Genomic DNA, 14,267 nt, shown 5'->3' on the forward strand with positions numbered 1-14,267 from the left:
ACTGCTGAGCCATCTCTCCACTCAGGAATTTCCATGGTTAGTGGGTGCTATTCCTCAACTGGGATTTTCTTTTATAATTCTTCATATGCACAACACCTGAGTATTCTACATTCTCTTTGATTCTACTGTCTGGACACCAAATGTGGGTTTTGTTTTCCCATTTCTTCATGGTTCACTAATTTTCAGCTGTTCTATGGATAAACTCTTTTTAAAACCTTGGATTCTTGGGCTGGAAGAATGGCTCAGCCATTAAAGACCAGACTTAACCAAATATTCTAGATTCTGAGCCGGGCAGTAGTGGTGCACATCTTTAATCCCAGCATTTGGGAGGCAGAGGCAGGTGAATCTTTGTGAATTCAAGACCAGCTTGGTTCACAGAGTGAGTGCCAGGACATCCGGGACTACACAAGGAAACCTAGTCTCAAAACAAAATCTGGATTTTACTATATTTTCCTGGATAGTGCTGATTTTTCTTTTTTCTTTTTTTATCACACAGATAAGTTTGGTAAAACTCAAACCTCAAGCTCTGTTTTGTCTGTGATAAGCAGTCATTAGAATCTCTTCATAGCCTTAAAGATGCTGCCTATAACCGCTGGGCAGAGGTGGCAAACATGGAAGCTATGGAGAGATTAAGCCCCACTTTTCATTTAGAATTTAGAGTCTTCCTTTGTCTTCTCTATTTCTCAACTGCAGTAGTTCTCCCAAACTTCATATTCTTCAAGCCTATAAGACCAAGTGTTTCTATTGGACTTTCGTCCAATTACCAACTACTCCCGTCTTCACCGAGATAAGCAGGTGTAGCAGTGAGTTTTCATTACTCTGCCTTTTGCTCCCATCTGGTTTCATGCAAACACCCGCCCAGGAGCTGTCTCAGATCCACGAATGGAAAACACACACGCACGAGCACTCACACACATACCACACACACACACATGCACGCGCACTCACACACCACACTTACGCACACTCACACACACACCACACACACATACCACACACACACACCACACACACACATGCACGCACACACATGCAAGCACACACACACACATACACACACGCACTCACACACACACACACACACACACACACATACACACATACACACACACACACACACATGCACTCGCACTCACACACACACACACACACACACACACACACATGCATGCATCACACACACACACACACACCACACACACCCAGTTAGTTTTAAAATGTCTTGGCTACCTCAACGGCTGAATACTCCTAAACCTTCCCTTGCTACTCCAGGCCTAGGCGGGGAAGTCTCACACGGTTGGGTGGCTTTACCTCCTACTGCTACTACATCCCTTGTCCCACTCTTCTTCCCTAAGTTCAGGTGTTTCTGCTGTTCCTCTCTGTGTCCTACCTGTGCAACTCTCAATGTTCTGCCCTGCACTCAGCTATTGGCCATCAGCATCTTTATTTATAGATCAAAATCCAAGTGTAGACCAGGACCTTCAGTGTCTGGACATACAGATTCAAAGTGTTAGCGCCAGTCTCCAACATTTCACCTTTGCTGTTCAATTAAAAAAAAAAAAAAACCCTCAGAAATAAATTGAGTAAAACCACAATAATTATATAACTCATAGAGTATGATATGCAGTTAACATCCAGTCTATCATACTTGTCAATTAGATAAAGTACTTTACCATCATTCCTAACTTTAAAGTTTATAATTCTATACTGAAAACTATGTTTTGGGCTGGAAAGATGACTCAGTGCTCTTCCAGAGGTCCTGAGTTCAATTCCCAGCAACCACATGGTGGCTCACAACCATCCGTAATGGAATCTGATGCACTCTTCTCGTGTGTCTGAAGACAGCATACTCACATAAAATAAATAAATCTAAAAAAAAAAAAAAAAGAAAAAGAAAATTATGTTTTGATTGTAGCCTATAGCACCATCTGAAAACCATGTTTTTAATTCTATATAATATGTTTAATGTTAAACAACTTGTTTGCTTATGGGACTATAATTAATCTTCAACCCCGTTAGAAATCCAAGAACTAATTTAATATTTCCTGGGTATATAGGAAGCACCAAACGCAGCTTCTCAAACTTACACAATTGTAGAGACAGCTGACTACCTGGATAGTCCTCTAGCCGTCTGGCAGATTCAAAATGCAGTAGGAAAATTGAGGACTAGCTTACCCTGTCTTGGCATTGATTATTAGTTGACTATCTCACTTGTTTGTCCTTTTTGGACAGTATTTTGTCTGCAGATGAAATAGGCAATGTCTGCCCCATAGCTACCTTGCCAGGATAAGCAACCTACCTGGAGGTAAAACCGCTCAGTTCTTCTTTGAAGGAGAATGGGGAAGCTGTCAGGAGCAGACGTGTTTCATTGCCAAATGATCCTTAATAATGGAATAACGCTAATGCCATGGCCTGTGGGCTTCTGATGTTTTCGAAGGCTGCCTATGGAAATAAATGGGTTAATTCCTGATGCATTTACCGTCTGGCCTCTGCCTCTCATCTTAAGCTCTTTGTATCAGTTTTGAACAGTGGGAAGAAATCCCCACATGGCTCAGACAAACTCTCTGTATTCCCTTAAAAACAATTAAATCAGATTATAAATCTCGATCCTTTATTCGTCTGGTGGCTGGAGGCAGGCAGCCTGCTTCTTGCTGTCTCCTCCTAGCAGGTGGATAGGTAAATCCCTGCTAGTGGCTGTGTTCCTTTGTCCCAGTTTCCAGCACCTGCTGAGGAACCAGTTTTCCTCCCTCCTAGACTTATACCATTTGCGTGTGTGCGTGCGTGTGTGTGCGCGTGTGTGCGTGTGTGTCCTCACCCACCATGATGTATATCATGTGTAGCTGTGAGTTTTCCCCTATTACTCTCTGTGCTGCTGGTCACTGGTCCTCGGTCCACAAATGAAAACACACACATGCACACATGCACGCACACACACGTGCGTGTACATCACTTAATTTTTAAATACCTTGTCTCCCTCAAAGGCTGAGCACTCCTAAACCTTCCCGTTACCCCAGACCCAATAGGGGAAGAGGCCAGTGGCCTCTTACTGGAAGTCTCACTTGGCTGAGTGGTTTCTCTCCTGCCACTACGGTGTCCATTCCTCTTCCCCTAGTACAGGAGATTCTGCCATTCTTCTCTGTGTCCTACCAATGCAGATTTCAGTATCCCACACTGTGCCAGCTATTGGCTGTTGGCATCTTTATTGATAGAACAAAAACCAGTTGGGGACCAGGACCTTCAGTGTCTGAACATGCAGATTCAAAGCGTTAGCACCGATCTCCAACAAGCAGGGAGTCTTCCCGATGCTCTTCTCTTCTCTGTCAGCTTAGCTTTCTGTTCCTGCCTGCCTTGGTGCTGTTCTCTACCTACATTGTGAAAGATTATGGTTACTACTCTGTAGAGTGGTTGACCTCATAAGCTCTGCCCTGACACTTCTGGAACTAGACCCCCCTTGTCACCATCTCCAACCCTGCATTCGGGTTCTGTACCGAGGGTTGGAGAGATAGCTCGGCAGTTGAGAATGCTTGCTGCTGTTGCAGAAGACCTGAGTCCAGTTTAATATGCCTATATCAGGTAGCTCACAATAACTCCTAACTCCAGCTCTGAGCAATCTGATGTCCTCTTCTGGCCTCCTTTATACAGACAGACCTGTATACACACAGACACCGACACATACATGCACATTCATTATCCTTTAGATAGCTGTCTTAGTTACTATTCAGTTGCTATGAGAAGATGCAAATGACCTTTTATATGGCAACTTATAAAAGAAAGCATTTAATTGGGGGTCTACATACAGTTTCAGACGGTTGGCTTATGATCATTCTAGTGGAGAGCATGGCAGCAGGGAGGCAGGCATGGCACTGCAGCAGCAGCTAAGAGCTCGCATCTGATCACAAGCGGGAGGCAGAGACAGCTAGACTGGGCCTGGTGTAAAATTTTGAACCCTCAAAGGCCACCTTCAGTGACACACTTCCTCCCAGAAGGCCACCCCTCTTAATCCTTCCCAAACAGTTCTAGCAGCTGAGAACCAAACATTCAAATATATAAGCCTATGGGGCCCACTCTCAATTCAAACCCCCATAGCTGCTTACCTTGTATCTTTGTTATGTTGTGTCAGCCTGAGATTTATCTGCCTTTTCCATGAAATCTTCCTTAATTAACTCTGCCGTGCTGAACCCTGGGAGTTTTGCTTTCTGTGCCACTCACTGGATATTGGATGCCCCTGTGGCAGGTCATAGTGCTCCTGTCAGCTAAGAATATGGCCCATGGCTCTCCACTCTAACTGAAGACATTCCTCAAAGAACCGTACTGCTGTTTTGTTTCTCTCTTATCTCTTATAGACTTTGATCTGCTTAGTTCAGTAGATTCTGTTTAATAAGTGTTTTTGAATGAATGACTCATTCTAATATTAGTGGCCCTGTGGAGTGTCTAAGACATGTGCCAAGGTGCCAAGCTGGTAGACAGTGACAGCGTGAGCTGTGCGTTGGGGGAGGGAGGCGCACATGCCCAGCCTGCATTTTGGAGGATGGCCCCAGGTGGACAGAGTGATTTTGCATGCGTCTGCAAATCATCTTGTCCTTTCCCTCCTCTGGCTTTGTGGCCTGTCACAGTGGCAGGCATAGGACGTCTTGCCCCAGAAGCCATTTGAATCTCTCCTTTTTGTTTGCTCTCTAAAGCAGTTCTTATCTGACTAGGAACTTCAGCCTAAAGGCCACATGCATTGCTTAGGTGCTTATGCAAGTGAATCTCTGTGGCCAGCATACATTTTATTTATATCTAGTCTGTCTCGCCATTCTTTTTAGAGGAGAAAAAAAGATAAAGTCAGGAATAGTGGAATGTGGGAAGCTGAGGCAGTGGAACTTGAACCTGAGTTTAGGACCAGCCTGGGCAATGTAGGATATCCCATGTCTTAGAATAAAGGGAGAACAATACGATGGAGAAAGTCTCACTGTGCAGCCCTGGATGCCTGCAGTTCGCAGTGTAGACCAGGCTGGCCTCAAACTCAGAGATCCACCTGTGTCTGCCTCCTGAGTGTTGGGATTAAAGGCACTCACCACTATACTCTGCTAATATTAATTTTTTAAAAATTTCTGATTACCATGTTTGCTGAACCTTGAAAAATTCGAGTTGGTGTCTAGTGTATGGATAATGCCTCAAATACAATGTAAAGAAGACATTTGAACCAAAAATGTATGTTTGACGTAAAATTGTTTTAGAAATGCTTATCACACACAGATGTATATATGTATATAAAAGGTTTTTAAAGTATACACTTTTGGGCAGAAAAAGGTAACATGAGACCAATATGTAACTTTCTAGTTACACCCACATACAGAATTTCTTAACTCTTTAGTTCTGGTAATATAGGTCAGAAGTAAGAGTGATTTGCTGGCAAACATGAGGCCCTGGGTTTAATCTCTAGTAAAAGCCAAAAAGTAAGGGTTTGTAATCATTTAGAAAGAGTTATTAATTAGAGAGAGTAGCACCAATATGCTACTGCTTGGTAAATATGACATTAAAATATGACATTATTACAGGCATTTTACTATACATACACGCAAAACAGGAGTACACCATTGTGCTTGTGTGGGGATAAGAGAACAACTTGGAAGATTCAGTTCTCTCTTTGAATCTTGTGGGTCATGGGATGGAACTCAAGTCAGGCTTGGCAGCAAGTGCTGTTACCAGCTAAGCCATCTCAAAAGTCACACAGATTTTGTTTGACAGATGTTTGGGGCAGGGTCTCCATCTGTCCTGACCTAGTCTCAAACTCAGTACTGGTACCTGGGTTAAAAGCACCTATATCTCTGAACCCACCCCCACCCCCGCATCTCCCTCTGCATGTGCTGGCATCCAGGGCTTTATGCTTGCTAGGCTAGCACTTTACCAACTGAGCCACAGCCCTGGTCCAACATCGTTACTATTTTAATGCTGCAGGATGCTGTAAGATCAGTAAGATAATCTCAATAGTACATCATTAGGAAGAACTGTGTAGAGAAATAACAGAGTTCTTTCCTCATTTTTAGGTGTGTGGTTTTTAATAACAGAGGAGTAGCAGGAGAGAGTCTCTTGGTAAGTACTTTGACATGACAAGTCTCCGTTTGAAAAGAAATTTGAAAAAGAATCATCAGGTTTACAATGAAAAGTATATTCTTTTTACTGAAACTACTTTTGCAATTAATATCAGTTCATAGTAGGAAAATCTCTCCAGTCCAAATTAGTATGCTTTTCAATAGTTTTGTTTATGTGTAGCTGTGTGTGCATCAGATACCTTGGAGCTAGAATGACAGTTGTATGTTGCGGTAAAAAAATAAATAAATAAATAAAAAGCAGAGTGACCGGTTCTTGGGCGTATCTCTCCATGCTTTTCCCCTGGGCTCGCTCTCTGACCCAGGAGGCTGCGCTGTAGAAACTAGAACTAATTTATCTCAGCGGTTCCACACTGGCCCCCGAGGTACTCTAACCTGGGAGGTTGGAGAGCCATTTCAGCGTGGACCTTGCCATGAGGCTTTGCTTTCACTCACAGTTCCCTTGGCGGGAGGCACACACATCCCAATTCCATGGCGGGCTTGGTGCATCCTGCCACTACTGCACCTTCTCCTGAACTCAACTAAGTCTCCACATGAGAGAACACACCACACAATAACCTCTCATCCAATCAATAAGATATAATTTGCCCATCTAGACAGCACAAAATCCTGTACACACCCATCCCTTAAAAATAGTCATAACAACCTGTATCTATGTGCAGAGAAGAATCTTAACATCTGCTGCCATGTTCTCCCAGCTCCTCTCTCACTCCGACTCCTCTCTTCTTTCTAAAACGTTCCTCCCACCCATCCTTCCTGCTCATCCAATGACAGGCCTCGTTCTATCCTGTACCTGCCTTCCTGCAGAAAGACATCAACCTACAGTTGTGAGTCATTTTGTGTTGAGTTCTGAGAACGGAACCTAGGTCCTCTAGAAGAACAGGAACTGCTTTTGACCATCGAGCTAAGGCATCTCTCAATCACCAGCATTCCATTTTATAGCAACTTTTATATTTACTACATTTTAACATCAATAGATATTAAAGTGTATCTTTATTGTTTGGTTTTTTGTTGTTGTTGTTGTTGTTTGTTTTTTTCAAGTCAGATATTCTCTGTGTAGCCTTGATTGTCCTGAAACTTGCTCTGTAGACCAGGCTGGCCTCAATCTCAGAGATCTGCCTGCGTTTGCCTCCCAAGAGCTAGGGTTAAAGGGTATGACCCAAGTATGGTTATCATTTTTAATAAAAAATACATTTTTCTTTAAAAATTAGCCAAAATAGTCTGGAGATGCAGCTAAGTGATTAGCATTCTTGCCTAGTGTTTGTGAAGTCCTAGGATTAATCCCAGAACCACACCAGAAACAAACAAAAATCTTAGTTCCTGTTCCATTGCTGTGAAGAAACATGACCAAGGTGACTTATATAAAAAACAAAAAAAAAAAAAAAAAAAAAACAAAGCATTTAATTGGGGCTCTGCTAACAATTTCAGAGGTGAGCACTTGACCATCAGGGTGGGAACATGCAGCAGGCAGGCAGCAAGATCTCTGAGAGCTCATACTGGATCCATGGGTAACAGGCAGAGAGGGTGAGACTGTGCCTGGTGTGAAGCCCAAGCAGGTTTACATAGACGCAATATTATTTAAATCATTTAAAATTTAAGTCATGTCTTTCCCTCCAACTCCTAGTTAGTTTTTCCTAGAAAATCTTCCACATCACTACTGCATTTGATGGCTAAATCTGTTAGGTGAACCAGGCATGGTTCTTCATAGCTACTTGGGAGAATAAAGTAGGAGGATCTGTAGAAGTCAGGAATTTAAGGCCAGCTTGGGCAAAACAGTGAGATCTCATACTCAAAACAGCAACCCAAAACAAAAATCTGTGAACTATGTTGTAAGATATGATTTTTACACTTACTTTACTTACTGCAAATGTTAATCTTGATTGTCAATTTGATGTGATGGGAAATGACTGAAATTAGTAATGCCCAATTCTAAGTGTATCTGTGAGAGCAGTTCTAGAAAATATTAACTTAAGGGCCTACTCAGAGTCTAGGTGCTATCCCATAGTCTGTGGGCCTGAGAGACATAAAGGGGGAAAGGGAGAAAGTAAATCAGTCTAGAATTCTCTCCCCTCCTTTCTCCTTATCTCTCTTTCTCCTCTCTCTCCCTCCTTCTACCCTTCCTGGGCACCATGAGAGTATCTTTGCCATGTTGTCCGCCTCTATGATGGATTGAAACCATTAAAACTAATCAATAGAAATAGTTTGTTCTTTACACTGTTTTCTTAATGTTCTGTCAAAATAACGAAAAGAAATCTAATACAGAAATTTGGTACCAGGAGTTGGGTGATTGCTATAAAAAAAACCTTTCTATGTGACTCTTAAACCTTGGAATTAGTTGCCAGGAGAAATTTGAAAGTTTGGCTACCTGATCTAGAAAGCCCTTCAAGATGGTACCATCTCAGTATTAATGGGTGATTCTGGTGGTACCTCAGTTGACTCAATTCCTGATAGAAATGTGGACAGGACAGCCTGGTTGTGAGATTTCAGGTGGAAACAAGGACTATATTTGAAATTGTGTTATGTTCTGGTAATAAACTTGTTGCAATAATTATTTAAAAATCTGTATCTTTTATCTTGCGCTAGCCTTGGCACCCATAGGGTCACATGGCACTACAGGGTTTCTTTATCTCAGCAGCTCCACACTGCCCCCAAGCACTCTCTGACCCAGACGGTCCGTGAGCCATTCCATTATGGCACCTTGCCTTACTGCTCCCAAGAATTAGCTCCAGTACTGGAGGGCCATATGGAACTAACCATAATTTATCTCTGGTTAGCATCTCTCCTGGTGGCTCTCTGCTAGCTGTGAACTCTCTGGTTCCAGCTACCTGATAAAATCAGGGCTCTAGAAGTCCAGCATGGGGCTGGCTTAGTGTGGCTCCCTGCCACGGAAGCTGCCCACACTCCCAACAACTTCCTCCTGGTAGTTAAGGTAAAAACTCCCAACTACCTGGTAAAATCAAGATTCAATAAACTGTAACTTAACAATCAGATTTATATGTTAAATTCTCAATCCACAATACACAATAAACTCACAACCAAATGATAAAGATATAAACTGCCCACCTAGATAAGATAAATTGGCCTATAGAAATCCATCCCTTAAGAAATACTCATAACAACCTGTATCTATGTAGAGGCATGGCGACGATCATTTATGTCTGCCTACGTGTTGCCTCTCCTTTCTGTTTCTCTCTCTCCTTCTAAAACCTCTGTTCCCACTTCTCTTCCTTCTCATCCAATGACAGGCCTCATTTTATCTTGTGTCTGCCTTCACCTGCATAAGGACATCAACCTACATTAACTTACCTATATTTTGTCTGTATCTTGAGATTTTAAGGAAGGTGGGCCTAATACTCAGGCTATCACGTGTTTATTGCTAGTTCTATCTTTTTAAGAGACTTGGGTAAAATGAAGAAGCAGAGGAGAAAGACTCTGCCACTCACGAAAGAAAGAAAGAAAGAAAGGAAGAAAGAAAGAAAGAAAGAAAGAAAGAGAGAGAGAGAGAGAGAGAGAGAGAGAAAGAAAGAAAGAAAGAGACAGGCAGGCAGACAGACAGAAAGAAAGGAAGGAAGGAAGGAAAGAAGGAAGGAAGGAAGGAAGGAAGGAAGAAAGAAGTAAAGAAGTTAGTTTGGTTAGAAAAACCAGTGTTGAATTGAGAGTGAAGAAGGCATGGTTTCTTAAAGGCCAGCACCATTAAGGAAGCCAGTCACTTTGCACTGAGACACTAGGATATATGCCTTGGTGGCATGCTAGGAATTGGCCAGATCCTACTAATGGTAAGCCCCGCCATTTGTGGGCTGATGCAGCTGTGGTTCAAGGAATTTAATTGTCATTCAAGATGGAGGCACAGTTGGAGGTGTCGTGTGATGCTAATTTCAGGCACACGAGATTCTAGATTTTATCTTGAAGGAGGTTTCTATGTGGATTCCAAAGCAGTGGTTTTTTTGTGTATCAAGGAACAGACAATGTGTGTGTATGGTGGTGGTGGGGTCTCAGCAGAAGGTCTTTGAGAAGGTAACACATGAAGCTGTGAGGTTAAAGCCTAAATGTGTAAAGAGACCCCAGAATTTGGAAATCTGGGTAATATGGAAAGCTGCAGGTAGAAAAAAGATCAGATCAAAAGGGAGGTTGTGTGGGCTGCAAATGCCAAGGCCATAGAATGAGGGCTGCCCTAGTTGGTTTGAGCTCATCATAACATCATCACATGCTTGGTGCCAGGCAGGAAGCACATAGGAGTCAGTGTTTCCCTGATACTTCGTTCTTGCTCTGGTCCAGTCCTTCCTTGCTGTTTTCTGTTCCTTTTAGAATGATAATGCTTACAGTCTACCATTGTATCTCTACCACTGCATCATTACATACAACTTGCTTCGTGATTTATAGGGACTCTAAACAAAGAGTTGTCTTGGACTTTTAAGAATTCTAGAATTGTTAAGAGTGTGGGATCCCAGAGAAATGGACTTGAGTGCATTTTGAATTAAGACAGATGTGAGCTTTGCAGGGTCATAGTTGGAATGTCTTAAATGGAAGTGCATTTGGTTGCAAGGCTGACAAGACGTGAGGTTTTTCGGTTAATCACAATTGTTAGCTTGATTGGCTTGAGAAATAGCTGTAAGAGCTGAATGTAGTGGTACACATTACAAATCTACGATTCAGGAGATTGAGGCAGGAGGATTACTGAGAGCTTGAAGCGTCTTGGGATGCATAAACTTGGGCTACAGAACAAGATCCTGCCTCAAAAACAAAAGAAAGCTTAACAGCTAGAGAGACAGTTCAGTGGGTAAGAATACTTGCTGCACATGCGTGAGGATCTGAGTACATCCTACCACACATGAAAGAAAAGCAGAACATGACCATGTACACTGTAAGCCCAGACAGGAGGATCACTGTTAACCTTGTTCCATGTTGGTAAGAGGTCCTATCTCAGAGGGATAAGGCAATAGAGCAGGATAACTCAGTATCCCCCTGGCTTTCTCATCCACACATGTGCACATACCTTAACACACATGCACGCACACACACACACACACACACACACACACACACACACACACACACACAGCACATACATGCTACCCAGACCCCAAGATGAGGAAAATAATGGTGTTGAGAATCTGAAGGGAATAACAAGCTGCAAGCAGAGTCTCTTGAGTCCCATGGTGAGGGAGACAAGGATCTGTTCATTGAAAACAAACTGTCCTGTATAAGGCAATAAAGTACACATTAAGGGGCCATGACGTACATCTCAGAAGCTCAGGCCTTAAGTGCACAAAACATACCAATGCAGTCGAATGACAAGTGTAACTGTAGCAAGATCTGCTAAGCAACAAAACACAGGGAATAGATAGCTAATTTCCTAGAAGAGGTGGGGAATTTCATAAAGATAATCACATGCTGAGTTGCACATTCAGGGCTGTGACACTGAACCTTTCAAGAGGTTGTCCCAGGATAACAAGGAAGCTGTTACTTGTGGTTGGTTAATGATGGTGGTAATTTTGTATAATATTTTTGAGTCTCTAAGATGTGACAGTTACATCTGTTTTACTTCATAGTTACTTACATGGTTACATTGTTACATGGGTTACTTCATAGTAGAATGATTTAGGGGACCCAATGATTTAGGGAAGTATGGCCATATCATTTCCATCATTTCCATCTTCCAGATGACAGACGTGAGACACAAGGAGAATAAGACTCAGACACAGGGGTTCTGACCCTGTACCTATACTGCTTTAGACCATTAGGCTAGACTTCCCCCTTACTCTTCATAAAGTAGCAGGACTCTCTTTAGAAGCACAGGACTTGGTTTTAAAGAACAGTGTGGTAATCCTAAAAGCTTAATCTGCATTATTGCTGATTGGGGAAGGGAGCACAAGTTGATCGTGTTCGTGGCTCAGAGCCATGGTAGTGGTAGAAATGTGGAGGGAGGGGTGGATGCCTGGAGACAGGTTGTAAAGTTGTTACCACAGACTTGTGCAGAGTTCAGAGTTTGAAAACACATGCAGGATGGATAGAGAGGAGAGAATGGAAATGAGGGGGTTCGTGGGCTGAAAAAATTGCTAGTTTTATTGCATTTATTACTAGAGGGGGCACATGTGGTGGTCAGAGATCAGCTTTCAGGAATAGTTTCCCTTTCATAGTGGGTACAGGAGATTGGATGCAAGTTGCCAAGATTTGCATAGTGACACTTCTGCCCACTCAGCCATCTCACCAGCCCCAGGCAAAAATATTAATTATGTGTGGGAAATGAAGAGAAGGGAGCCCCAAAACCACGTTTTCACTTGTTTGTCTGGCAGATACTGATGTTTGCTGGAACAGGATTTAAGAGACTTTACAAGGTTGTAGGCGAGGTGTGGTGGCTCACGTGAGACCCTGCTGACTGTAGCTGGGTGCGATGATACACACTTGGAATCATAATACTCAAAATCAAAATTAAAAAAACAAACAAACTGGAAAGTTACTTTGAAAGAATGCAGTAACCTACACGTACAAATCTCCGAGGACAGTTCGAGCTCTGATAGTGAGGCTGTGTGGATGGAAACTGGTTTTGTTTTTGTTTAAAGAATTCACTGACTTCAAAGCCTGAGAATATTAACAAGTAGCTTTTCTCCGGTTTCTATAGTGTGGGAGTTAAGCCATGATATATCCGTACCCACAGCAGTTATGTCTACCAGAATGCCTCCCGGAAGCCATGTTACTAAAGCTATAGTTTGCTTTTCCCAGGTAACCAGCTAAGTGATGGAGAGTACGTGAGTCCACCTCTGTTTCTCTGTTAACCTGAAAGACAGTAATAACAGACACATGCCACTTCGCAAGGATATTTCAAGCTCGTGTGGAATTTTGAATAAAATAAGTTCTTGTAAAATTAAAGTGTTTTCCCGCCCAAGGTCTAATTGCTGCTGCGTTTACTCATTACATCACTAGGTTATAAGAAGTATATATTTAGCCATAATTAACCAGTCTATGTGCCTTAGTTAGGGTTTTATTACTGTAATGAAACACCATGACCTTCTGGTTGGAGGGGGAAAGGTCTATTTTGCTTACACTTGCACTTTGCTGTTCATCGCTGGAGGAAGTCAAGCTGATGCAGACACAGTGGAGAAGTGCTGCTTACTGACTAGCTCTTTATGGCATACTCAGCCTGTTTGAACTCATGACCACCAGCACAGGACGGCACCACCCACTATGGGCTGGGCCCTCTCTTCCCCATCAGTCACTGATTAAGAAAATGCCCTCAAGCTTGCCTACAGCCTGATCTTATGGAGACATTGTCTTAATTGAGGTTCCCTCTTTTGTGTCAAGCTGACTTAAAACTACCCAGCACAACTAACCCTTTGTCAGCTTGACACACAGACGCATCACTGTTAAACCACCTTTCCTTTCTCATTCATTTCCAAGATCTCACATTAAAAACAAATAGCTTTAAGAGTCCAGTCTCTTTAAAAATCCAAAACTTCTCGAGAGTTTGAAATCTATTGATTCCTATTTTAAAAATTATCAAAATTAAGTACATATTTCCTTACTTCAAAAGAGAAGAACCAGGATACAGTTGTGATCCGAACAAAGCAAATCCAAAACCAACTGTATAAATGACGTCCAATATCTGGGATCTACTCACAATCTTCTGAACAGCTCCAAAGGGCTTGAGTCATCCGCTTCACGCTCTGCTGTGCACACAGCTCGTCTCCTGGGCTCTGGAGGGCTCCACTCCACTGCTGCTGCTGTCCTTGGTGGCCATCCCATTGTACTGGCAGCTCCAAAATGCTGAGGTCCCTTGCAACTGGGCTGCATTTTCACCAGTAGCGTCTCCTGGGCTCTCTTCATGGTGCCAAGCCTCAACTTCTCTGCATGACCCCTTCATGTCTTCAAAGCCAGTGCTGTGTCAGAACTGACCATGTTTTGGGATGATTGTGAAAGGACTTTGAAACTTTATGCAAAAAAAAGAGCCGTTGAGTGTTCGGTATTTGATGGGTTGTTCTGTGTCTCTTACACTATCACGTTCAGCTGCCAGTGTGAGGTGCAACCCTGGCTGCCTATAGAGCACAGCTCTGATTGCTCTCAGAAAACAATCCCCAGAAGATTTCACTTTAATGGTGCTGGTCTCTTCTTAATCATCACTGATTTTTTAGCTCCAGCCAACCAGCATTGAGTATCCCAGCAAAGCAAAGGCTTCATTTT

At 42.7% G+C, this 14,267-nt stretch overlaps 1 protein-coding gene across 1 annotated transcript in view; it reads left to right on the forward strand.

The window, feature by feature from the left end:
- Nucleotides 1-14,267, forward strand: part of Abhd3 (abhydrolase domain containing 3, phospholipase) — a 52,917-nt gene that overhangs the window by 20,702 nt on the left and 17,948 nt on the right. The window contains exon 4 of the mRNA XM_032885641.1: nt 6,030-6,075. Within this exon, the coding sequence (XP_032741532.1) occupies nt 6,030-6,075 (46 nt within the window). The remainder of the gene's footprint in view (nt 1-6,029; nt 6,076-14,267) is intronic.

Source organism: Rattus rattus, chromosome 15, assembly GCF_011064425.1.
Source record: "Rattus rattus isolate New Zealand chromosome 15, Rrattus_CSIRO_v1, whole genome shotgun sequence".
In the NCBI taxonomy this organism is placed as follows: Eukaryota; Metazoa; Chordata; class Mammalia; order Rodentia; family Muridae; genus Rattus; species Rattus rattus.